At 48.2% G+C, this 27,458-nt stretch overlaps 1 protein-coding gene across 2 annotated transcripts in view; it reads right to left on the bottom strand.

Annotated features, from left to right (window-relative positions):
• PRKCB (protein kinase C beta) overlaps positions 1-27,458 on the bottom strand; it is a 388,402-nt gene that overhangs the window by 62,521 nt on the left and 298,423 nt on the right. For both annotated transcript variants that reach the window (XM_021086460.1, XM_021086459.1), the window contains exon 10: positions 5,053-5,226. In XM_021086460.1, the coding sequence (XP_020942119.1) occupies positions 5,053-5,226 (174 nt within the window). The remainder of the gene's footprint in view (positions 1-5,052; positions 5,227-27,458) is intronic.

Consider the following 27,458-nt stretch of genomic DNA (forward strand, 5'->3'; position numbering starts at 1 on the left):
AAAGTCATCCCAGGAATGTCACGTATGTGGCTTAAGATTGTTGGTCCTGGAGTTTCCCATGTGGCTCAGGGGTAAGGAACCTGACTAGGATCCATGAGGATGTGGGTTTGATCCCTGGCCTCGCTCAGTGGGTTAAGGATCCCGTGTTGCCCTGTAGGTCACAGTCATAGCTGGGATCTTGCGTGGCTGTGGCTGTGGTGTAGGCTGGCAGCGGCAGCTCTGATTCGACCCCTAGCCTGGGAACCTCCATCTGCTGCGGGTGTGGCCCTTAAAAAAAAAAAAAAAAAAGATTGTTGGTCCTGTGCCTTACATAGAGTAGGCATTATTAGGTCTTTGAAATTAATTTATGGAAAATTCAAATATATGTGCTTAGCCTCCCCAAAAAGGAAATGAAAAAAAAAAATTAAATTGGAGCCTTTCACGCAATGAGCATCTGCTGAGTGGATGTGGATGGCAGGGTTGTCGGGGGGGGGGGGGGGGTCTCCGCTCTCGCCTCAGCCGACCCCACTCAGCCCCCAAGGGCCTTGCGATCACCTCGCTTTCAGTGCATCTCCCCAAGCCAAGCATAACTCTGATTACAGTTTTCAGAGTTCCCGTTGTGGCTCAGAGGGTTAAGAACCTGACGGAGTGTCCATGAGGATTTGAGTTCCATCCCTGGCCTCACTCAGGGAGTTAAGGATGCGGCTGGGATTCGACATTGCTGTGGCTGTGGTGCAGGCTGGCAGCTGCAGCTCCTATTCGACCCCTAGCCTGGGGACTTCCGTATGCTAGGTGCGACCCTAAAAAGAAAAAGAATTAAAAAATAAATAGTTACATTTTCTTAACCCAAACAACACAGCAGCTGGAGGTGGGATAACTATTTCATCTGATCTTCACCAATGAGAAAGCAACCTATCCCATCCCTGGCCTTGCTGGATTGGGAGATGGTCAGGGACCTGAGACTTTTCTCCCCAGACAAGGCTCGAACCCTCTGAACCCTTGTGTTCTCTGCTCTCTTGGTTCTTTTTTTTTTTTCTCTCTTGTCTTTTTAAGGCCACACCCGTGGCATGTGGACGTTTCCAGGCTAGGGGTCAAATCGGAGCTGCAGCTGCCAGCCTATGCCACAGCCACAACGCCAGATCCGAGCCTCGTCTGTAACCTACACCATGGCTCATGCAACACCAGATCCTTAACCTACTGAGCAAGGCCAGGGATGGAACCCGTATCCTCATGGATACCAGTCGGGTCCATTATCACTGATCCACGAAGGGAACGCCCCCTCTGGGATCTTGATCTCACCTCCCTGGCCGGGGACAACTCCTAGAAGGGCCCCAGGGTGCTGCACCATTTCCCTGCATGCCGAGGCCCTGCTCTCCAACTCCAGAAAGATACCAGGGAGTGAGGCAGCTCAGTGTGCAAAGAACCGCCTCAAGCCCAACCGGTCTTCCACGTTTAAAACAGCAAATTACAAAGGAACATACTGTACTTATTCAGTATTCATCACAAATGACCCATCCCCGACACCACCATCTCAACACACCCAGCTGCAGCGGCCAGCTGCTGCTTCAGGTCAGCCCAGCCTCCTCCTTGAGACCAGACCTCCTTCTTAGACTATTTACCACCAAGACGGTCCTTCGCCTGAGGATGTCCAGGGGCCAATTTGGGAACCCCCAAAGGAGAAACGAGATGATGTGTCAATGAGAGAGTCTAGCGGTAGAAGAGTCTCATCTAGTCCTGTTTCTGTCACTATGTGAAGCCTTGAGGGAGAGTCCAGGGTTCCCCAAGATACCACTAGAAATTTGGACCCAGGAGATGCAGGCTCTTCTCCATCTCTGCCAAGCCCCGTACGAACTGAATGATTGCTCACCTAATGTTTTTCTTCCCATGGACTCTATTCTTTTACTCAAAAATTATAGTTGAAAAGCAACCTTTAGTCACCTGTTGGAGCGTAACAGCAGTGAGCCAGTTCATGCACACTGTTAAATAACAGAAAAGAACCAGCATCCATCCCGCCTTTCTTTCTTTCTTTCTTTCTTTCTTTCTTTCTTTCTTTCTTTCTTTCTTTCTTTCTTTCTTTCTTTCTTTCTTTCTTTCTTTCTTTCTTTTTGTCTTTTTAGGGCTGCACGCGCAGCATAATGGAGATTCCCAGGCTAGGGGACAAATCGGAGCCATTGCCACCAGCCTACACCACAGCCATAGCAACGCGGGATCCAAGCCACATCTGCAACCTACACCACAGCTCACGGCAACGCCAGATCCGTAACCCACTGAGCAAGACCAGGGATCAAACCCGCCACCTCATGGTTCCTAGTCAGATTCGTTTCTGCTGTGCCACAATGGGAACGCCCATCCTGCCTTTCTTAGGTGCATTGTACCACCAGGAAACCAAGAGATGAAGGAAACATCTCTTTATGAAAGCATCCCAACGAATAAATGCAAAAGAAATGAGATAACTTCACTTAGTATGAGCATCTCTAGTTGCATCCACGTTGCTGCAAATGGCTTTATTTCATTCTTTTTACGGCTGAGTAGTATTCCATTGTACATATGTACCACATCTTAATCCATTCTTCGCCAATGGATTGGTAGATGTAAACTATTATATTTGGAATGGATAAGCAATGAGATCTTAGTGCACAGCAGAGGGAAATATATCCAATCTCTTGGGGTAGGACACGATGGAAGATAGCATAAGAAAAAGAATGTGTATATACATATATATGAATGGCTGGGTCACTATGCTATATAGCAGAAATTGACACAACACTGTCAATGGGCTATACTCAGAGAAGTTAGAGAATTAGGATATCACCATCTCACAGTCCTTAATTAATCCATGAACCTACGTACAAAGCATCACTGGTCACCAACATGACAAAAAGAGAGACCACGGGACATTATATGCCTTTGGGTGAAAAAACACGCCACCACCTATGGTCTCACCAAAGGCATCAAACCTGGGTCTGACCAAGCCCTGAGGTCCAGCTACCAATGTGCAAAAAACACCAGGACAGAGGAAACATCTGGAGAGGCCACATCCAGACCGTGTAACTATTCTCCTGTCTATTTCTTTGGCTTCATGACCATGACCTTCTCAGAAATAGGACCGACCTTACTCAGCTCTATTCCTCGTACTCGGACAAGGCCAAGGCCTATGCTTAATGTTTGTGACATGACTAACCAACACCTAGGAGGGTTTACCAGGTACCACACCCGTGTTAAGTGCTTCTCCTGTGTAATTTCACGTATTTCTCACAGCAACCTCGGATGCAGCTGCTATGAGCTCATCCATGTTACAAATGGGGAGACAAAGGCCCAGAGAGGTTTTGTAATTTTCCCAAGGCCACTCATCCAGAAAGTGACAAAGCCGGATCTGAACCAGGTCTCTCTGACCCCCAAATGTATCAAGAGACTACTTGGAACAGGAAAGGAGCTGGGTTCTGGCTCCGCCCCCTTTACAGCGGGAAGTTCTATGCCTGGTGCATGGTCTGCACTGAGAAAACCCACGCCAAACCCAGTTCTGGATCTTTCTGGGCTGGGTGTCTTCAATCTAACTTAGCAGAACACAGGACACACTGATGCTGCGGAAGAGAGGAAGCCCCAAGCTTGAAAGCACACGTGACCTGCAATGGGGTCCCATCTCAGAGGGCCTGGGCTCGAAATTGGGGGGTGAGAACTGGAGAGTCAAAATAATCTTTTTTTTTTTTTTTTTTTTTTTGTCTTTTTAGGGCCGCACTCACAGCATATGGAGGTTCCCAGGCTAGGGGTCAGAACCGTTGCCACTAGCCTATACCAGAGCCACAGCAATGACAGATCCGAGCCCTTCTGCAACCTACACCACAGCTCACGGCAACACCGGATCCTTAACCCACTGAGCAAGGCCAGGGATTGAACCTGCAACCTCATGGTTCCTAGTCAGATTCATTTCTACTGCATCACGATGGGAACTCCCAAAATAATCTTGAACACTCCCTGCAAGCATCTTCAAGACACCAGGCCTTTAGTCCTGAGAGGCTCCCAAAGCAAGAATCAACTCTCTGCTTTGGGGCTCTGCCCCTCACACACCCTTAGGTATACAGAAGCCAAAGTCTTGGAGTTCCTGTTGTGGCTCACTGGTAACAAGCCCGACTCGTATCCATGAGGACTCAGGTTCAATCCCTGGCCTTGCTCAGTAGGTTAAGGATCAGCACTGCTGTGAGCTGTGGTGTAGGTCACAGACAAGGCTTGGATCTGGCGTTGCTCGTATCCTATGGCACAGGCCGGCAGCTACAGCTCTGATTCAGCCCCTAGCCTGGGAATTTCCATATGCTGCAGGTGTGGGCCTAAAAAGACAGAAAGAGAGAAAGGAAGGAAGGAAGGAAGGAAGGAAGGAAGGAAGGAAGGAAGGAAGGAAGGAGGAAGGAGAGAACCAGGATCTGGTCTGAACAGAGAAAAGGAAAGAAGTTATGAGGAGAGATGTCTCATTCTCCCAGACAGAGTCAGAGTCAGTCAAATAGCACGTAGTACAGAGATGGCCCTTCTCTTCTTAGGAGCCAGGCTCTGAGCTCACCAGCCTCCTGCCCAGGCTGGGCCCCTCCCCTGGGAGTCCTCTAAGGGCTGTGTTCACAGGCAACTCCTCCTCCAACGGGGTCCTTGCAACCTGTCGCGTGAACGCGTGCATTTATCAGAAGAGTCTGGAAGGCCCCTGTGACCCTCTCGGGGCACATGTGGGGACCTTTTCCCTTATCCCGATCTGTAAGTCTGCTAGTCTGTCTCCTCCTGGGAGACCACAAGTCCTGAGCTCCTGTCCCCAAGTCACCTCTTGTGGCCAGAGAAAGGCCCTGCTCCACTGGTTATAAAACCAGCCGCCTGAGCTCCTTTATCTCTGTTGAAACAGTATCTGCCTCAGGGGAGAGCATGTCTCAGTGGCAACCTCAGACCCTCTCCGAGGCCATCCCAGGGCCGACAGCTTCCCATCTCTAGGATGGGAAGGGTCCAGGGGTCTCTCTGGGGTGGCCGCTGCCGGGACAGATCCGGCCAAAGCCTGCAAGCCTGGGGAGGGAGTGGCTCGGGACCCCCACCAGGGGCAGTTACCATGGTCTGGAAGCAGGAATGCAGCTGGGTCAGGAAGGGCGGCTTCCCGGGCAGGGCCAGCACCCGCTTCTCCACCATCGTGCATTCCACATCATCGTCTTGAATCACCACATCCTTTTTCAGGATCTTCACCGCGTACAGCTCATCTGTGCCCTTCCGCTCGGAAAGCATGACCTGCGAAGAGAGCGGGCACGTCAGTGTAGCTGAAGGGGCCCCGGGGAAGCCACCACGAGGGACGCGGTCACCCAGATCCACTCCAAGCTTGGTCCACGTGCCTCTGAGGATGCTGGCAGGACATGCGCAGTTTGCCACAGACCTCACACCTTGAATGGATCAACCCCATCAACAGCGCACTGATGCAAGACACGACAAGACCCACAGACACAGAAAACAAACTTATGGTTCCCAAAGGGGAACCGGGGGTGGGGGGGTTAAATTAGGAATTTGGGATTAACAGATACATGTCACTATATATAAAATTGAGATCCAACATGGACCTACTGTATAGCACAAAGAACTATATTCAGTATCTTGTAATAACCTATAATGGAAAAGAATCTGGAAAAGAAATAGATATATATATAACTCACTCACTTTACTGTACACCTGACAGTAAAGCAACATTGTAAATCGACTATTGTTCAATGTTTTTAAAAAAGCGCATCAGGAGTTCCTGTTGTGGTTCAGCAGGTTAAGAACCCAACATAGCGCCCATGAGGATGGGGGTTCAATCCCTGGCCTTGCTCAGTGGGTGGCTGCAAGCTGTGGCGTAGGTCACAGATGCGGCTTGGATCTGGCGTTGCAGTGGCTGTGGCATAGGCTGGCAGCTGCAGCTCTGATTTGTCCTTCCATATGCCGCAGGTGTGGCCGTAAACAGCTAAAAAAAAAAATAATAATAAAAAATAGGAGTTCCCGTCGTGGCGCAGTGGTAACGAATCCGACTAGAACCATGAGTTGCGGTCGTCCCTGCCCTTCTCATGGTTAACGATCCGCGTTGCCTGAGCTGTGTGTAGGTCGCAGACGCGCTCGATCCCGCGTTGCTGGCTCTGGCGTAGGCGGTGCTACAGCTCCGATTCAACCCCTAGCTGGAACTCATATGCGCGGACGCCAAAAATACAACAACAAAAAAAAAAAGACAAAAAAGACAAATAAATAAATAAATAAATAAATAAATAAATAAAGCCAAAGACTGAATTCACATCTCACCAAAGAAGATATACAAACAGCCAATAAACACGAGAAGATGCTCGCTGTCATCTGTTACTAGGGAAACACAATTTAAAACCACAATGAAATACCTCTTTACACAGGGAAGAAATGGCTGAAATAGATAATAAGAAGAATTTACAAAATTTAAAAAGTCTATTACTAAAAAATTTTGCTTTTACATAGAGGATGGTTCCCAGAGCAGTGAGCAAGCACGGGGCTATCCCTCTGGGATATGCATCAAGGCCGAGCCAAATATGAGTAAACCCCATGAGGGCAGGTGTCTTTACCCGTTTCATTCACTGGCGTAACCCCAGAGTCTGGAACAGTGCCTGTTGGCATGCAGTAGCTGCTCAAGGAGTATTTGTTGAAGGAGGGAATGAGTGAATTCCTCATAAAACTGAATAGGGGGCCGTATTCTTTCAGTTATTTAATATTCACCAAGAGCCTGCTAAGCGTCGGGGAAACAGCATTAGATGAGCAGACACGTTCTCTGACCCTGTGTCCAGGGAGGAAGGAAGCCTTTGGACATTAATTACAGGGATGATGAATGCAATATTTTAACATCTTCTCCTGCTGTCCTGGGGCTTCCTCCCGTGCAGCTGTGGTTGCAGTCAGAGTTGTTAATCACTGCGGCTCATGACACATCATTCTGTTCACTGGTTGTGACTATGCCAGAGGGAACTGTGACCCGCAGGTACCCTTTTCAAGAAGCCCCTTAGGGAGATGAGGCAGGACCACACTGTACAAAAATCTAACCTGGTCTGGGGGCTTCTGAGAAGGCTTCCTGGAGGAAGAAGTAAGGACTAGAGGAGTATTTACTGCATGCACCATGCCAGATACTTTGCAAGCAGTGACCTTAACCACTCCAAGATTTTGAACATTTATCTGTGTGCCGATGAGTGGTTTTCATTTACTCTTTCTCATTCACTTTGCCTACGACCCTAGGTAGGGATCATTAAAAACCCAATTTCAGGGTGTCACGGTGGCACAGCGGGTTAAGGATCCGCATTGTCACTGCAGCGGCCCAGGTCGCTGCTCCAGGGCAGGTTGGATTCCTGGCCTAGGAACTTCGAGATGTCACGGATTGACCCCACCCCCCAAAAAAGAAGAAAAAGAACCCTATTTTAAGGGGGGAGGGGCAATACAGGGGTAAAGGATTAAGAAGTACAAACTATTAAGTATAAAATAAGCCATAAGGATTTACTGTACAGCACAGGGAACATAGCCAATATATTATAATACCTCTAAGACAGGATAACCTGTAAAAACTGTGAATCAAGGTACTGCACACCCATAACATATAATATGGAACATTGACTAGACTTTGCAAATAAATAAATAAATAAAAGTTTAAAACTAATTAATTACTAAAAAGAAAGAGCCCTACTTCATAGGAGTCTGAGGTTCAGAGAAGGTAAATAATCTGTCACCCACAAATTCAATTAGGGACAGAGTCAGGAATTTTTTTTTTTTTTTAAAGCCACACCTGAGGCACAGGGACCCCAGGCTAGGGGTGGAATCAGAGCTGCAGCTGCCACCCTATGACATAGCCACCCAGGATCCCAGCAGCATCTGAGACCTACACCATAGCTCAAGGCAATGCTGGATCCTTAACCCACTGAGCAGGCCAGGGATTGAACCCACATCCTCATGGATACTAGTTAGGTTCGTTTCTGTTACACCACAGCGGGAACTCCCCAGAGCCAGGATTTGAACTCAGGTTTACCTGACCCCAGGTCTCTGCCTTTAAACCCTCCTCCTGCTGAGAGGTCCAGAAGAATCCCCAAGGAGTTGTGATGGTTGAGGAAAGGAAATGCTGGTACCTGCCTCAGCTGGAGGACTGGAGGAAGTCACAGAGGCCTGGGGCCAAGGGACAGAGGCACAGAGGGGTCCCTGAGACAGGAGGGCCACTTGGCACCCTCTGCTCGGCTCCTGCCCTGATGGCGAGAGGCTTGACCACCCTCCCGCACAGGAGCTCTGTGCTGAGCTCACCAGCCCGCACAGGACCTGTCTCCTGCCCTCACCATCTTCTCTCTCATCACAGCCAGGGGTGGCCACGGGTGACACAGACCAGGATTTTGGAGCATCTGGGGAGAATGCCCCTGATGCACAATGTCGAAGCAAGATGGCTTTCCTAAACCAATTTCTCCCCATCCCTCCGCCTCACCCTAGAAGTGCGAGCTGCCAAGCAGAGCAGGTCCTTGAGGCAGACCCGCCAGCCCCCGGGGAGGGGCTCAAAGGGCTGGAACATGTGTTGCCAGCTTCTTCCCCATCTCCCTCTGCTGGCTCAAAGGTACCCAGAGGCGTTTCTCTTTCCCTCGCCCTCCCCAAGGCAGAAACGATGACTTTGCTAAGATGTAAAGAACAGGGCGGAGATGGGGGGGTTCTGCTCCCAGATTCCCAAGAAGGCCAGGGCAAATGCAGGGAGGAGGCAGGGAGGTGACTTGGCTGGAGGCGAATGGGCAGAGGGGGCGGGTGGAAGCAGAGCCTTCCGCTGAGGGGACCCTGGACGGGCTCTGCACTGCCCCGTCACGCCTGACCAAGGTATCACCTAAAAATCCTGAATACTGGTCAACACTCCAGCCCACCACCACCCAAGAACATAAAGGGCGGTGCCCTGGACACCCTGAACGTCAAGGCAGGTTGTCTTGGTCCTCTGCCTGGAGAAGAAGCAGGACAGATGGCTTGGAATCCCCCCCACGCATCAGGGGCAGGAGAAGACACCCTACAGGTTTCAATTGCCCCCATTCTACAGAAAAAACAAACTGAGGCCCAGCGAGATGACTCTACTCCAGCTCATGATTATTATAAAACTGCAGGTGAGGGAGTTCCCATCATGGCTCAGTGGTTAACGAATCTGACTAGGAACCATGAGGTTGTGGGTTCGATCCCTGGCCTTGCTCAGTGGGTTAAGGATCTGGCATTGCCATGAGGTGCGGTGTAAGTCGCAGACACGGCTCAGATCTGGCATTGCTGTGGCTGTGGTGTAGGCTGGCAGCTGTAGCTCTGATTGGACCCCTAGCCTGGGAACCTCCATATACCATAGGTGCACCCCTAGAAAAGACAAAAACATAAAAAAATAAAATAAAACTGCAGATCAGACCAGGCGACTCAAATGCTTGAAGTTGCTCAGCAGCTCCCATGCAAGTCAAACCAATCCATGACCACCACCTGTTCTTTCTTTTCTCACCACCTGCCAGGTCCTTCCACCCTCTTCCACTGCTCAGAAAATCTGAAGAGTCCTTTTATATCCCTCAAGGATCCACTTACTGCAAACAAGATGAGGCTGCGCTCGCCTCTGGACATTGGGACTGCTTTGTATCAGTGGTGGTATTTGAGTGCAGGCGTTTCCAATTTTCAATCCATCAATGCCTTTTTCACATTTTCTCCCTGCCACCTAAACTGGCATTTGCTTAGTTTTTTTGGGGGGGGTTACTTTTTAGGGCTGCACCTGCAGCATATGGAAGTTCCCAGGCCAGGGGTCAAATCAGAGTTGTAGCTGCCGGCCTACACCACAGCCACAGCAACTCAGGATCCGAGCTGCATCTGCAACCTACACCACAGCTCACGGCAATGCCGGGTCTTTAACCCACTGAGCGAGGCCAGGGATCAAACCTGTGTCCTCTTGGGTACTAGTCAGGTTTGTGACCACTGAGCCACAGTGGGAACTCCCTTGCTTAGTATTTTTAAAGCCTAGTCACACCTTTACTCAACTAAATTTATCTGAAAAGGAAACTATATCACCACCATGCATGGCAAGCCAGTATCTCTAGCCATTTCTGGAAAAGGAGCATAAAAAGAAATAAAAGCTGACATTCCTTGGTGGCTAAGTTGGTTAGGACCCAGCATTGTCACTGCTTCAGCTCAGGTCGCTGCTGTGGCACAGGAAAATTCTGCATGCTGCAGGTGCAGCCAAGAAACAGATAAACAATAAATAAATCAATCAATAAAACTAAAAGCAAAGCAGTGCTAGGAAATTCTAGCTTGATACTGCCGGCTGCTGAAAGCTCTGAGCCAGGCCCTGAATTTTCTCCTTGTTTAAGGAAAAAAGGTGATATTAGCAAATGTTAGCTACAAATGACATGTCATCAAATGAGACTTTCTGGTTCAAGTAATTAGAAAGAATAAGAGAAAACAGAGAAAATAACCCTATCATGCTGCCATTGTAATTTTATTTCACATCGTATCTATGTGCCACCTTAAAAAACTCCAGTACTAAACTAAAACCCTCCTGCAAAGCATCAATACCAGCTGCTTCACACCTTAGAAAATAGTGTTGCATTTGCAGAGATGGTTATTCTTTAATCAATCAACAGGGATGTGTGTAGATTCTTGGTGCCTCACCCTGACCTAAGCCACAGGAGTTGAGAGGACAATAAGGCAGTATCAGAGGGGCCCCCATCACATTCTGCAAGTGGTACACACGTGTAAACTCTGGGAGTTCCCGTCACGGCTCAGCGGTTAATCAACCCGACTAGCATCCATGAGGACGTGAGTCTGATCCATGGTGTCGGTCACAGGTGAGGCTCGGATCCTCTATTGCTGTGGCTCTTATTGGACCCCCGGCCTGGAACCTCCATATGCTGCAGGTGCAGCCCTAAAAAGACAAAAGACCAAAAAAAAAAAAAGAGTAAACTTTGGGAAGCCCCCTATGTTGGCTGGAGGAAAAAAGAACTGACACACATGAAACATTAATAACAATTTAGAAAGAGAACTGACTCAAATTCTAGACCAGGGGCCAGCAAACTTTTTCTGTAAAGGGTCAAACAGTAAATAGAATAAGCTGCTCAGGACAGCCTCTGTATCCACTCTTCAGCTCCACCATGGTAGCAGGAAAGCAGTCCTAGACCACACACAAGTGGACGGGTGAGGCTGTGTCCCAATAAAACTTTATTTATAGAAACAGATGGTGGGCCCCAGCACCTGTAGTTTGCAGACCCCTGTTATAAAAGGTGCATTTCGGGGAGTTCCCATGGTGGCGCAGTGGTTAACGAATCCGACTAGGAACCATGAGGTTGCGGGTTTGATCCCTGGCCTTGTTTAGTGGGTTAAGGATCTGGCATTACCTTGAGCTGTGGTGTAGGTCGCAGACGCGGCTCGGATCTGGCATTACTGTGGCTCTGGCGTAGGCCGGTGGCTACAGCTCCGATTGGACCCCTAGCCTGGGAACCTCCATATGCCGCAGGGGCCGCCCAAGAAATGGCAAAAAAAAAAAAAAAAAAAAAAAAAAGTGCATTTCAAAAAAAGATCGGGAAAAAATTAGAGCCACTATGTAATCCAAAGTTCCCGCAGTTTCACTTGGAAATGAACCCCTCCATACTTTTCATTTCTTCCAACTCCTTATTCAAACCTTCTGATTGGGCCGGGGACCACCCCCCCCCCGGCCACAGCTGATTGGCTCAGAGGTAGAGCGATGACCCAGGTTGAGCCAATCAGATTCTCCGGTTGACGAATATGGAATTAGGATACTCTGCTCAGTGGAGGAACACATAGATCAGCCTGGAATAGTCTTTTCCTATTACAGGCAGGCAAAGAAAAATGAACCAGATGTGTGGGGGGAAAAGAGAAGGTCTGGGAATGAGCCTTGCTTCCCAGTTCCTAGCTCCAATCTCCCACCAGGTTTGGCTGTTTCCATAGAAACCTCCATATCCCCCAAGAAAGTTATTATTTTTATTTATATTTGCTTGAGTGGATTTCTGTTTCTTAAAGCTCCTGTAAGACAAAATTATTGCTCGAGGAGCTCAAATTCTTAATAAAAATAAAAATTTCAGGAAGCCAAATAGCATCAGGTTAGTACTGACCTAACACAAGGCAAATTCCATTCATTATAAAGGACGATGTCTCTTGCCTGTATCAGAACCACGTGGGGGTACTGGTTTTCAAGACCGCCGCACCTTTCACTGAGAAACTCTGACTGTGTTCCCAGAGCGCGCATCTTAACAAACACCACCCCTTCCCTTGATTGGAACCTAATCTAAATGGGTAGCTCTGAGGAATTCTGAAATTCTACCAAAATCGATTCTTTTAATATGGAAGTTTGGAAGTGAAGTGTCCATGAGGAAAACAGAGAGATTCCTTGTATTTCGCATTTCCCAACCCTGTCTTAGCAGTCATGACCAGGGGCAAAAGAGAAACTGGGCTTCTCAATTATCCTTTTTTTTTTTCTTTTTTTTGGCATTTTGCTTGTAAGGACCTCACCTGCGACACATGCAAGTTCCCAGGCTAGGTGTCCAATCGGAGCTGCAGCTGCTGGCCTACGCCATGGCCACAGCAATGCAGGATTCAAGCCACGACTTCAACCTACACCACACTCACAGCAACGCTGGATCCTCATCCCACTAAGGGAGGCTGGGGATGGAACCTGTATCCTCATAGATACTCGGTGGTTTGTTACCACTGAGCCACAATGAGAACTCCTGCTTCTGAATGATATAATCAAGCTTTCCTTTTCAATAGGAATCTCTTGGCTCTTGGAGGGTTTTTTGAGAGCTTTTCCCATATCAGGAAGGAAGTGATGCTCTGTGGTGGTTTCAAGACATGTATATCAATATTTGATTCTCTTCCATCTAGGGGAGGGGTCAGTCTATCAATATTTGATTTTCTTCCTGAAACCCAGCAGCCTTTGTGACCGCTTCAGTGAACGGAATATAGTGGAAGGGGTCCTATGTGACTTTGGAGGATCAGCTTCTATTGGTTCCTCTTGAATATGTTTTTTAGTAGCTTCCAGTCTATTGTGTTGATGGTTCTTGAGCAGTTAGTTGTAATTTTGGTGTTTCTGCGAGAGGAGGTGCGCTCAAGCCTTTCTACTCTGCCATCTTGTCTTTCTCTTTTGTCACTTTCTCTTGGGACACCTGCCTTTGGAGCCCTGAGGTCACCGTGCCTGTGAGGCCACAGAAGGAGACCACATGGAGCAGCCGGGGCACGACACCAAGAGCCTGGTGCCCAGACTACACCGTGCACTCCAGCCCCAGCTGTCCCAGCTCCAGCCACTGCAAGACAGACCCCAAACCACAACGAACCAGCCCACACTCCCAATCTCCTGACCCACAGACACCACGAGAGATAATAATACGTGTCGTTGTTTTAAACCTCTGAGTTTGGGGACGATTTGTTACACAGCAATAGGCAACTAGAACCGATTCATCTAAGTTCATATGTGCACTAATGCATCCCAGGGTTGTCAGGTGTGGCCCCTGTCACCTTGCTTTATTTATGTTTTGTGTTTGCTTATTACACTCTTTACAACTTGTTTGTTTGTTTTTGTTTTTTAGGGCCTTACCTGCAGCATATGGAAGTTCCCAGGCTAGGGGTCGAATCAGACCTATAGTTGCCAGCCTACGCCACAACCACAGCAACTCGGGATCAAAGCCACATCTGCGACTTACACCACAGCTCACAGCAACATCAGACCCTTAACCTACTGAGCGAGGCTGAGGATCAAACCTGCATCCTTTATGGATGTGGGTTAGGCTTGTTATTGCTGAACCACAAAGGGTACTTTCTACAATTTTTTTTTTTTAAAGAAGGGCTTCAATTGAGATGGGCAATAGAGACAGAATTCATTCTGCCTTCCAAATGTACCACCTTTCCTAGTCGTATCCAGGGCTTGGATGGCTGGTCAATTCATTTATTCATTCACTAAACATGAATTAACTGTCTGTGACGTGCCAGGCACTGCGGATGCAGAAGGACAATGCCTTCAGGAAGCTTACACACCCACATGAATGATTCCAACTGCATTATATGATTATTATTACGATTCTAACTCCTGAAAGACAAGTGCATGGCGCCCTGTGAATATTCACATGGAGGACTTAGTCTCACTTGGTGGGTCCGCAAAGATTCCCTGGGGAAGTGATGGTTAAGCTGAGACCCGATGTGTTATTAGGACTATTAAGAGGGAGAAGGGAGACGCATATTCCAGCCAAAGGGAAACGTATTGTGTTCCTTTAGGATTTAACTCCTTGGATCCTTAAGTTTTGGCTTAGAGGGAGTTCCCCTTGTGGCTCAGGGATAACAAACCTGATTAGTATCCATGAGGATGTGGGTTTGATCCCTGGCCTCGCTCAGTGGGTTAAGGATCTGGCATTGCCGCAAACTGCAGTATAGGTCGCAGATGCAGCTCAGATCCCACGTGGTTGTGGCTGTGGCTGTGGCATAGGCAGCTGCTGCTCAAATTTGACCCCTAGCCTGGAAACGTCCATATGCCTCAGGTGCAGCCCTAAAGACCAAACAAGAAAAGTGTTGGCCTAGAATTACTGGAGGAAGTAAGCGCTCAGACTCTAGAACTCAAATCTGAGAGTCTACTTTCCAGGAATCTGATACGATGCAAGCAATTGTCTCTAGCAGACAAAGCAGTGCTGGTACCAAGTGGGGTGGCCAGACAAAGAAGAGGTGATGTTCAAGGGAACGGGATGATGTTTGTGTCACAGAGCCAGAAGGGAATGTTGAGAGGACCAGCATGTGAGAGGATGTGGCTAGTTTGGGGGTGATAGTGATAACCAACCCCACTTTTTTTTTTTTTTTTTTTTGTCTTTTAGGGCTGCTCCCGTGGCATATGGAGGCTCCCAGGCTAGCGGTCCAATCAGAGCTGTGGCCGCCTGCCTACACCACAGCCACAACAACGCCAGATCCGAGCCGCATCTACAACCTACACCACAGCTCATGGCCACACCGGATCCTTAACCCACGGTGCAAGGCCAGGGTTCGAACCTGTGTCCTCATGGATGCTAGTCGGGTTCATTAACCACTGAGCCACAACAGGAACTCCTTATCCCCACTTCGTTTTATACACTGTGCATTATCGCATTTAATTCCACACAGTTGTGTAGCATAGGTATGGCTACTCGCCCCATTTCACAAAGAAAAAGAGGCCTAGAGAAGTTAAGGGAGAGGTCCAAAGTCACTCCACTAAGAAGTGACCCTTCTAGGTCACCTGTCTCCAAAGCATGCTTTTTTTTTTTTTTTTTTTTTTTTTTTTTTTTTGTCTTTTTGCCATTTCTTGGGCCGCTCCTGTGGCATATGGAGGTTCCCAGGCTAGGGATCCAATCGGAGCTGTAGCTGCCGGCCTACACCAGAGCCACAGCAACTCGGGATCTGAGCTGCATCTGCAACCTACACCACAGCTCCCAGCAACACTGGACCCTTAACCCACTGAGCGAGGCCAGGGATTGAACCTGCAACCTCATGGTTCCTAGTCGGATTTGTTAACCCCTGAGCCACGACGGGAACTCCCGAAGCATGCTCTTAACCATGATTCTCTGAGCCCTAAGTGCCAAGTGTTGCACTGTGAAGCTGCACCATCTGCAAATTATTGTCAGAATGTTTAAAATTGGACCCCAGATCCTGGCCTGTTCTCCTTTTCCTACCCATCCCACCTGTTGAGGCTTCTGTCCCCTGGGACCTAATTCACGGTCAAGGACAGAACCGTATTCCTTTCTCCACTTGTCATCTAATCACTAAAAAACCATCCATGTACTTGTCGAGATGAGCTGGGTCTGAGTTAGGGCTGCAGGCACAACTCTAGTTCATCCATCTAGTCCACACACTCTTGGGAATTCTGTGCCAGGCATGATGCCAGGCGCTGGCGATCAAGACAGACATGACCTTGCTTCCAAGCAGCAAGTGGCTTGAGAAGATCTTACTTCCTCCACCTGTGCCCTCAAGTGTTGGTACAAAAATGGCAGAAAAAGAGCCACAGCATCAGCAATGGCGATGGCCATGTTCTGAAATGTTCCTTTAAGCAGACGCAATTTTTAAAATTAATTGCCCACTTGAGTTAATACCAACATCGAGGGCACGGGCTGTTTGTTCAGCTGTCCCTCCATCTCTAGGGTAAGGATTCCAAATAGACTGAAGGGCTGTGTTGAAGTGACAGGCTTATCAAATTCCCAGCCACATCTGTTCCCCAAGAATCTTCTGGGAAAGATGGGTAAACAGCAGCGGCTCTGGTGACAGCAGATAAAACGGAGGGAAGGAGCCCAGGGATTCCCAGCTGGAGAGTTGGTTGAGATGAACTTTACTGGTGACTCCAAATGGTGAAATGTGCCTGGAACCTTGCCCTTGACCATGGGACAGGATGGCATCATGCTTAGGGCACAGACTTTAGAATTAGGAGAGCTGGTGCCCGTCCAAGTTCCACCACATATGAGCTGCATGACCTTGGGAAATGCACTCAGCATTTCTGAGCCTTAATGTCCTCATCTGTAAAACAGGGACCCCAACGATGCTTAGCTTTGGTGATGCGGAGGGGACTTTGGGGGATACAATATGCATGTGAGCCTAACTCAGCCCCATGCTGGGAAAATGATGAATACTAAGGATCTGCTGGTTGTTCTAGTTTCCCAGAAGTTGCTGTAATGAAGAACTTGAAAGCATGTGGCATCAAACAACAGGAATTTATCCTCCCACAGTTCTGGAGACCAGAAGTCCAAAATCAAGGCATTGGCAGGATCGGTTCTTTCTAGAGGCTCTGAAAGACAATCTGTTCCATGCCTCTCACCCAGCTTCTGGAGACTGCCCGCATTCCTCAGCTTGTGGACACATCACTCCAATCTTGGCCTCTGCCTTTGCCTGGCCACCAGGTGTCACCATGCAAATGTTCTAGTCTCAGAGGGAGATCAGTCATTGGATTAAGCCCCACCCTAATCCAGTTGGACCTCATCTGAATTTAATGACATTTGCAGAGACCCTGTGCCCCAAGGTCAAATGCACAGTACCAGTCATTAGAACTTGAACACGTACATTGGGGAGGAGACAATTTCTATCCACTACCAGGGTTATCATCAACTTCATCTTTTCAGAGAATGGCCCAGGGGACCACTGGTACACACAGCACCAAGTATTAGCTGTGATCCTGTACACAGCATCCTTGTACACAGCACTCTCAACTGGCTAAGAAATGTGCCCTAAGGAATTGTGTGTCCATGTGTTTACTAATGGGTGAGGGCAGACACAGCTAGGGACCAATGTCCCGCTCCCCACTCCCCCAACTTCAACTTGCCAAAAGTCCAAAGCCAAATGGAGCCTCCCTGGATTCCCCCCTCTTACACCTCTCATCCAATGCATCAATACGTTTTGTGAGCTCTACATTGAAAACGCATGCTTGGAGTTCCCGTCGTGGCACAGTGGTTAACCAATCTGACTAGGAACCATGAGGCTGCAGGTTCCATCCCTGGCCTTGCTCAGTGGGTTAAGGATCTGGCATTGCCGTGAGCTGTAGTGTAGGGTGCAGACGCAGCTCAGATCCCGTGTTGCTGTGGCTCTGGCGTAGGCTGGAGGCTACAGCTCCGACTGGACCCCCAAGCCTGGGAACCTCCATATGCCGTGGGAGCGGCCCAAGAAAAAGGCAAAAAGACAAAAAAAAAAAAAAAGAAAAGAAAAGAAAAGAAAACACATGCCATGTGCAACCCCCTTCCTGATTTAAGCCACCACCATCCCTACCCTGGTACCCTGTAATTGCCCCTAGCTAATTCTCTGTCTCCCCTCTGCTTCCTCCAAGCTCTACGTACACTCTGGTCCACCTTCAGGACTCTTCCTGAGAGATGCTCAATGGGAGTGGTTGCTTGCCTGGCTCAGTGGCAATTCCTTGCAGAGGTCCCCCGTCACCACCTTCCCTAAAGTCCCAGCCCCTTGATCACACCCCACCCCTTTCCTCTAATTCATTTTTCTTCACAGCACTTCCCACTCCCGGTGATCTATTCATCTCTAGTTGCTTCATGTCCTCCCTCCCTCGAAAGGAAGCTCCAGGAGAGCAGCTATTTAGCTAGACTGGTTCGTGGTCACATCCCCAACATCCAGACACTCAATAAATATGTTTTGAATAAATGAATGAAAAGATAGAGTGAGGGCAGAAGTAGTTTAAAAAGAAAAAAAAAAAACCTAGATCTCAAGATCTAATCACTTGAGATCTCTAGTTACTTAGTTCTCAGCATTCTTTAATTTATCTACGGCTACATCTGATCTATGGTTCACAATGAATGTGAGGTAGCATTCAAGATTATATAATACAAGACAGGTAGATTTTATTTTATTTTATTGCCCTTTTGCCTTTTCTAGGGCTGCTCCTGCAACATAAGGAAGCTCCCAGGCTAGGGGTCTAATCGGAGCTATAGCTGCTGGCCTACGCCACAGCCACAGCAATGCAGGATCTGAGCTGCATCTGTGACCTACACCACAGCTCATGGCAATGCCGGATCCTTAACCCACTGAGCAAGGCCAGGGATTGAACCCGCAACCTCATGGTTCCTAGTCGGATTCATTACCACTGAGCCATGACAGGAACGCCAGTAGACTTTATGATATGTAAATTATACCTTGATAAATATGGTTAAAATGATTATATAGCACATAGTGCGTATGTATATGTATGATGTGTGTGTATATGTTATAAATATGGTGTGTGTGTGTGTGTGTGTGTGTGTGTGTACACAGCTTCCTAGAGGCCAAAGCAACCAGAGATTAATGAGACAATAACAAAAGTTCATATTTTCTATAAGGAAAATCATATATCTATATGATTAATAGATATAAGTATATATTATAAATATATATGTTTTTTTATGGCCACACCCACGGCATATGGAATTCCCTGAGCCAGGGATTGAATCCGAGGTGTATCTTCCCCCTATGCTAGATCCCGTTGCACCAGGCCAGGAATAGAATCCATGCCTCTGCAGCGACGCAAGCCACTGCAGTCAGCTTCTTAACCCACTACACCTTAGCGGGAACTCCGGGAAAAGCATATTTTGAAGCAGAAGGTAAGTTTTCCCTAAACTTAGGTCTAAAAGTAATATCTTGCATGGCTCTTGAACACACAGTGCCTAGCGGATGACGATCTTTTTTTAAAATTTTTTAATTATGATTGATTTACAATGTCCTGTCAATTTCTGCTGTACAACCAAGTGACAAAACAAAAGATCATGAGTGATGGTCTTTTTTTTTTGCTTTTTGGGGCCACACCCGTGGCATATGGAGGTTCCCAGGCTAGGGGTCCAATCAGAGCTAATGCTGCCAGCCTACACCACAGCCACAGTAACACAGGATCCTAGCCGTGTCTGTGACCTACACCACAGCTCACAGCAATGCCGGATCCCCAACCCACTGAGCGGGGGCCAGGGATTGAACCTGCAACCTCATGGTTCCTAGCCGGATGCGTTTCCACTGTGCCACCTTGGGAACTCAATGGATGATGTTTTTAATGACATCCCAGGGCTGGGTCTGAAGAGAAAGAGAAGGAGGAGAAACCATACCATCTAGCATTGTTCGAGCCCGCAAGCTTGACTGACACCTGGGGATCAGGAAAAGATTCTAACCTGGTGGTGGAGTTCCCGTTGTGGTGCAGTGGTTAATGAATCCAACTAGGAACCATGAGGTTGTGGGTTCGATCCCTGGCCTTGCTCAGTGGGTTAAGGATCTGGCATTGCCATGAGCTGTGGTGTAGGTCGCAGACGCGGCTCGGATCCCGCGTTGCTGTGGCTCTGGTGTAGGCTGGTGGCTATAGCTCTGATTCGACCCCTACCTAGCCTGGGAACCTCCATATGCCGCGGGAGCGGCCCTAGAAAAGGCAAAAAGAAAAAAAAAAAGATTCTAACCTGGTGAACTGAGAGGATGCATCTAAAATAGAGACAGAGAGAGACATACTTGGGGCTCATGGGGGTCCCCAAACACGAATCTGGGAGGAGAGGAGAGTAAGGTGCAGGGAGCTGAGGGTGCCTGGGAGAGGGATAGAGAAGCAAGTTAAAGCTGGGTGTTGTACAGGGCAGGATTCCCGGGGACCACAAGACCCCTCTCCCCACCTCTCCCACATCCACACTAGGGAGCAGGGAACACGCTTGCAGACAAGGCGGGGGGCCAGGTCTGAGGTCCAGATCTGCTGCAAGCATGTACCCTCCTCGATTTTAGGGTTCTATCTCTTTGCAGGTTACCCCCTGCCCTCTGGGACTGTCTCCTGGCAAAGACCTGCAGAGACTACTTTAGATCAGCTCAATTCTAAGTCTGAAGGCAGATTCGGGCTCCTTCCCTCCCCCAGCCGCTTCCTTGGGTTTGCCTTGTCCGCTTACACTGGGTTCCTGTTTCTCCAGGCTGCACATTAGAATTCCCCGGGGCGCTTTTACAAGCTGATGCTTGGGCCACGCTCCAGACCAATTAAATCCAAATCTTCTAAATATCTGGGGCCTTCCTGTGCCAGGCCTGGCCTGCCTGGGGGAGGACAAGGTGGTGAGTTGGCAAGAGGCCATCAGGATGGTGCTGTGAGCAGGGGCTGGAGGACTTGGCAAACAAGGGCATTTGCCCCTTCAGGAGTAGGATTTTGAGACAGACTTGGGTGTAGCAGGTTACAGAATGCAGATTAACATCCACTCATCTCTTCACAGCACAGCAGGTATCCTGACAAGCTCTTTGATGTAAGAACGAGATTATGACATTGACAGAGTCTGATGAGCTGGAACTTTCTATCTAATTCGAACTGTAGATACAAGTTCAGCTCATGAGTTCAAAGTTTGAGTCTATTATGTGCTTGCTGTGTGATCTTGGGCAAGGTACTCAACCTCTCTGAGTCTCAGTTCCCTCCTATATAAAAGGGGTATAATGCTGGTTCCTCCCTCACAGGGTTGTTGTGAGAGCAGGGAAAGCTCAGAGCACCGTGCACAGCAAGCCATATTGCTAAAGTGAAAGACATAGAATAAGAGGGGTGTTCCAGGGGTTCCCACTGTAGCTCAGCAGGTTAAGGACTAAACTAGTCTCCATGAGGATGCAGGTTCGATCCCTGGCCTCGCTCAGTGGGTTAAGGATCTGGTGTTGTAGCAAGCTGCGGCATAGGTCTCAGATGCAGCTCAGATCCCATGTTGCCGTGGCTGTGGCATAGGCTGGCAGCTGCAGCTCCAATCTGACCCCTAGCTGGGGAATTTCCATATACCATGGGTGTGGCCCTAAAAAGCCAAAAAAAAGGGGGGGGGATGTTCCAGCTCCTTCCGTGGGTACAGTGGTTCTTTCCCACATTTTCCAAATTAGAGAAAGAGAGAGGCAGAAAGTGAACCAGAGCAATAGATCAAACTTTCTGCAAAATCTCGTTCCCAGCAGATCCTTATGTGAAGCCCAGAATGAAAGGTGAGGTGTCTGTGTTTAGAGGTGGGGCTGGCATGAGCCCTCCAGAAGAGGCTAAGAGACTCTCCCTCGGGAAACTGCATGTTTGGTCGATGGGACCTTCCTGTGGGATCAGCAGACCATCTGTCAACTTCTAAAATGCTATCTGGGGTTGCCAAGAGAAACACCTCAGATTCCAGCCTTCACAGACTCGTCTTCTCCAGCAAAGCCCTCCTTCAGACTGGGCCAGGGAGGAAGAGGTGGCTTAAGCCACCCAACCCTTGACAACCAGAGACCTGGAATGAGGGGTGCTGTCATTCCAAGCAGGACATCTTGCAGGTGGGTGTGGGGATAACGGGAGACCAGAGCCTATCAATTCATAGGGTCATGATGGTGACTGAGTGAGACAAGGCGTCTTAAGAGCACTGGGATGGACGGGGAGTTTGGAGTTAATAGATGCAAACTATTCCGTTTAGAATGGATAAGCAATGAGGTCCTACTGTACAGCACAGGGAACACTGTCCAATCACTTGTGATAGAACATCATAGAATATGAGAAAAAGAATGTACACAATGACTGGGTCACTTGGCTATATAGCAGAAATTGACATTACAAATCAACTACAGTAAATTTTTTTTTTTTTTAAAAAGAGCTTAACGAGTTCCCGTTGTAGCTCAGTGGTTATGCACCCGACTAGGAACCATGAGGTTGTGGGTTCGATCCCTGGCCTTGCTCAGTGGGTTAAGGATCCAGCGTTGCCATGAGCTGTGGTGTAGGTCACAGACACAGCTGGGATCCCGCATTATTATGGCGTAGGCCGGCAGCTACAGCTCCATTTCGACCCCCAGCCTGGGAACTTCCATATGCCGTGGGTGCAGACCTAAAATGCAAAAAGTAAAAATAATAATAATAATAAAAGACAACATATAGACAGAACTCAACACACTACGTTCCATCATAGCTGATGAATTCCTCACCTTTGGAGGTGCCCTCAACTTTCAACTCTCACCAGACAAGAAGATGTTGTAACATGTTCCAAGTTATCTTGGAGGACCTAATTTCTTTTCTTTTCTTTTTTCTTTTTTTTTTTTTGCTTTTTAGGGTGGCACCTTAAAGTTCCCAGGCTAGGGGTCGAATCAGAGCTATAGCTGCTGACCTACACCACAGCCACAGCAACACCAGATCTGAGCTGCATCTGCGACCCACACCACAGCTCATGGCAATGCCGGATCCTTAACCCGCTGAGCGAGGCCAGGAATCGAACCCGCATCCTCATGGATCCTAGTCAGGTTTGTTAACCACTGAGCCACGAAGGGAACTCCCTTGGAGGCCCTGATTTTAATTCTCCAAGGTGTCCTGTTACAGTTCGAACCTCAGATCGAAATTTGGAACATTTTCTAAGCATATATATCCACACCTATGTGTGTTTAAACTTCCGATGGTGGCCCCCGGAATGGAAGACAAAATCATGGGATCTGGAGAGAATCAAAGGCATTTGCTTCTAGCACAACCTGGAAGTCTGCAGTCTAGACATGGTTTCTGGCTTCTAATAGCTCATTTTGGAGGAGCCACTGGGTAGACGTGCCAATGGCAGAGGTACTTTAGGAAAAACTGAAAAGGGGCACGGCAGGGAAAAGATGCTACCTGGGCGTTCAGAGGGTGCCTCTGGGTAGGACTGCATCCCTTTGTGGATCCACCCTTCAAGGGGGCAAGACAAAAATAAGAGCAGGGATACTCGGTGTACAGATCAACTTAGGTATTTCATGATTTATTATGTAAGGCTTTCCGTATTTAAAATAAAATCTCTTTATATGGTTACATACTGTATGATTCCAACTATATGACATTCTGGAAAAGGCAAAACCATGGAGACAGTAAAAAGATCAGTGGTTGCTAGGGGGTAGGGGGTGGGAGGGATGAACAGGCGGCACGCAAAGGATTTTTAGGGCAGTGCAACTACTCTGCATGAGACCATCACGGTTGATGCATGTCATTATACGTTTGTCCAAACCGATAGGACCTACACTCCCAGGAGTGAACCCTAATGTAAACTGTAGACTTTGGGTGACAATGAGGTGTCAATGTCCATTTCCTGGTTGTACTGATGGACATTCTAGTGGGGGATGCTGATGAGGAGGAGGCATGAGATGGCAGGAGAGAGACAGTGAGTTCTCAGCTCAGGGGTCGGAGGGACCGGTGTGATGAAGACTTCAGCCGTTGAAGAGGATGCCCTGTTGCACATTAGATGTGACTGAGTTGAATTTTTGCCCCCCTAGCAGAGAAAGCCAATGGAAGTGTGAAACGAAGTTTAGAATGGAGGCACTTTTAGCCGAGTCATCGCTGGCGCATGGGGACTTGCTATTGTTGAGCAAATGTCACTACACCCATGGAAGGAATGACTCATGGCCACTGCTGGGAAGAGGAGGAGAGGGAATTAGAAGATTTCAACCTGAAACTCCTATCCCCTGTGTTGTTTTTTTTTTTGTTTTTTTGGGGGGGTTTTTTTTTTTGGTTTTTTTTTGGTCTAGGGGTCCAATCGGAGCTACAGCTGCCGCCCTACACCACAGCCACAGCCACATAGGATCCAAGCTGCATCTGCGACCTACACCACAGCTCATGGCAACACCAGATCCCCAACCCACTGAGCGAGGCCAGGGATCGAACCTGTAACCTCATGGTTCCTAGTCGGACTCGTTTCCACTGCACCATGATGGAAGTCCCTATCTCCTGCGTTTTAAATGAAGATGTTTCATTGGATTTAACCAGAAATGTTTACTTGTTTGATTGGGTTGTCATAAGAAATGCAAAAGAACTATCATTTTAAAACTCTGGGCTATATCTCTTCTAGTTACAGACATCACAGAATTGCTATGGTATCAATCTGAGTTATCAAAGTTATCTTCTTGAGCTGAAATCAATGTGGGTGACGTGTGTTTGCTGAGTCAGTTTTCTTTGAATCACATGTCATATCTGACAAAGTTCGATCGTTAACATAAAAGAGTTCATTTGTTTTTGAGACAGTTCCCAGGAAAACAAACCAATAACTGATGGCTTTTACCAAAAGAAAATGCAACGAAACCCTTAAGGGCCTGTCACTCATTTCAACGATTAGGTCTCACCAAGGGAGCTTGTTGCTCTATAATCCGATCTGCTCTGTGCACACAAGCCTCCCTTTGTGGTTGGTGTCTCAGACTAACAGAATGGGCTTTCTGCAAGCCTGGAGTGGAACAGGTTGAGTGCCCTGGAGTCCATGTAGGTAGGACCATGGTCCTATATTCTTGGAGCCAGCTTCTGGGTTTGAACTGCATCCCCTGCTGCATGAATCGGCAAGTCTCTCCTTTCTCTGAACCTCCATTTCCTCTTCTGCAAAATGGGGAGACTAAGAGAACCCACCTTATAGATCAGTGTAAAGCTCAACGAGCAATGCATAAAAACACTGAGATGGGTTTTCGATGCTCAAAATGCACGATTTTGAGTGATTTTCAAGGAGGCAGATAATGTGAAACTGGGACCAGGGCGGTGGTGGGGGGGCGTGAAACAAACTCTGGCCTCTTTGATTATATTAACCATCCGTGCTTGTACATCCAAAATATTCACCATGCGTATTGATACTGATCACTTACAGTACCTGCTATCATGTTTGCTGTAGAAACGACGATGGGCTATGCTGTTAGGAAACAGAGAATCGTCTGAACAGGGCTTGAATTTCTGAAAAAGCTCGCAAAGACGCGGTGGAGATGGATAGGGAGAGGGTGAGCTATGACAGCACAATAATTGGACCCGGGGTCATGCTTTATCACCTGAGACAGAGTTTCCATGTTAATAGGCTCTATCTGGCCCTGCGTCAGAGGGCTACATTTCCCTTTGTATGATTTCTCCCCAAGAGTCACTGTTTTGAAGAAAATACACACTAAGGGAACCAGACAGGCCAGTCTTTGCTTCCTTCACTTTAAGGAACTGCCCATACCACTTCTGCTTTTCAGAGCATCCGTTTCCTGTTGTCCTTTCCAACAGATGGCAGGAAAAGTGACCTGTCCCCTTGGCTGCCGCTAAGTGGATCACAGGATCCCCGAGCCATACTGGCCCGCCAGTCCCTCTTTCCTGGGACTTTACAATTCTAAGCTCTTCTAGATGTGGGAATCAGACGTTGAGAACTGAGAAATGACATAAGGCTGAGGGAGGCAGTGAGGACGCACCACCACAGTGAGAGATGTCAGCAAAAGCCAGGATGACAGCCCAGGGGGTCCCCAAGGTGCAGACAATGATGGCTGCGTTCAAAGAAGCTTTCTTGTCCCAAGTGCACTTCTTGCCTTGGGATCTTGGGAGGGACACAGAGCCTGCCATTTCTTTCCAATAAACCCCCCATCTACTCCCTCTGGCTCGAAAATAAAACTTGCACTCCAGATAGTTCCCTTTCCTTGGGAGAATTACTTTTATGGGGAAAACAGACCCTTCTGCTTTCTGGCTCTGTGATTTACTCTCTTCGGAGGGGCGAACGTAGGGGCTACCGAGAAGCAGTCAGTCTCATCATTGATGGGAGACCTGGAGGAATCTGGAAAGTGGAAGGGCCTCCCCGTGACCGGGGAAGATGAGTTGGCAAAAACACACGGCAATCAAAATTGTGTACGAAAGACGGGGGTGCTGGGAGGAAGGTGCCATAATTGGGATAGAACCAAAGAGAAGGCAGGAATCCAAGATCAGACAGCAAAAGTCAAAAGGTTCTCTGGAAGAGGATTAAGGGAACAGGTAGCAAAGCCTTTGAGCTATCTGTGAACCATGTGATAAAAAGACTCACCATATGGTGCAGGAAGATAGCAAAGCAGGTTGAAGTAAAGGGAAGAGCTTTTGTCTGCAGGATTATATAACCACCTCTAATGTATGGACGTATATGTATGCGTGTGAATCCATACCACTAATGAGATTAAAATTAGGCTAGACGCCCACAACGGGAGCTCCGAGACTTTAGAAAAGGCCTTTGTTACTGGTATGAACTAAACTGTCTTTTCATCTCCTCAGGCAATTTCTTCCTACAGTAATTCAGTGCTGCACTTGGAGCCTGCAGAAGACACTGAAGTCTGGGGCTGGGACCTTGGGATCGTTCTCTTGTGCCCAGATGCAAAGCGCACACGAGTTCAGTACCCGCGTGGCTTTGGTGGAGACAGCTTGAAGGTTGCTGAGGGCTGTGCTGTTGTAGCATTGATGTCCGCATCCAGGGCATTAAGTACACCGGGGACCAGGATCTTTGCAGGGGCTCGTGAAAGTGTGTTCATTTCTTTTAGATTCACAAGGGGAAAGTGATGGCATATGGAGGTTCCCAGGCAGGGGTTGAATCGGAGCTGTAGCCACCGACCTACGCCAGAGCCACAGCAACACCAGATCCGAGCCGCGTCTGCAACCTACACCACAGCTCACGGCAACACTGGATCCTTAACCCACTGAGCAAGGCCAGGGATCGAACCTGCAACCTCATGGTTCCTAGTCGGATTCGTTAACCACTGCACCACGACGGGAACGCCAATAGACAATCTTAATGTATGCATCCTTCTGCCAAAGCAGTCATAAGATCTGGTTTTTAACTTTTGTGCATGGTATAAGGAGGAATCCACGAAAGGCTCCACAGCAGTTTTGAATCTGTTTCGATAAAGAAAAGACTAGCAGGTGGGTGGAGACAAGTGGACCCCAAAGTAGAGAAAAGCACTATTAGAGATGGAAGGAGGCAACTGGAATCACAAAAGCTGATTTCCAGTCCTGGTCCTGCCTCCTCCCAGCTGTGTGATCCTGGGGAGGTCACTCAACTTCTCTAACTCACAACTTCCAAAGAAGTCTCATATGAGGGGTTCAGATCTGTCACTACCTTGCAGGGCTGTGGTGAGGATTATTATGATGTAATGCATGTAGATCCATCACATGGTCCCTGGCAATGAGGATGGGCTCAATAAAAGTCGGAGGCAATCGAGATGGGCAGGTGGAATTGCAGAGGGAGGGGATGCGTGACAGATCTGGTGAGGGTTAAAAGAAATAGAGGTTGATGGGAAAAGGGAACCAGTTGAAGAGCTGCCACACACACTAGACATGCTTCCAAGACTTGGAGGACCCCACGGGCTGAAGCCTGCTG

Source organism: Sus scrofa, chromosome 3 (genome assembly GCF_000003025.6).
Source record: "Sus scrofa isolate TJ Tabasco breed Duroc chromosome 3, Sscrofa11.1, whole genome shotgun sequence".
Taxonomy (NCBI): Eukaryota; Metazoa; Chordata; class Mammalia; order Artiodactyla; family Suidae; genus Sus; species Sus scrofa.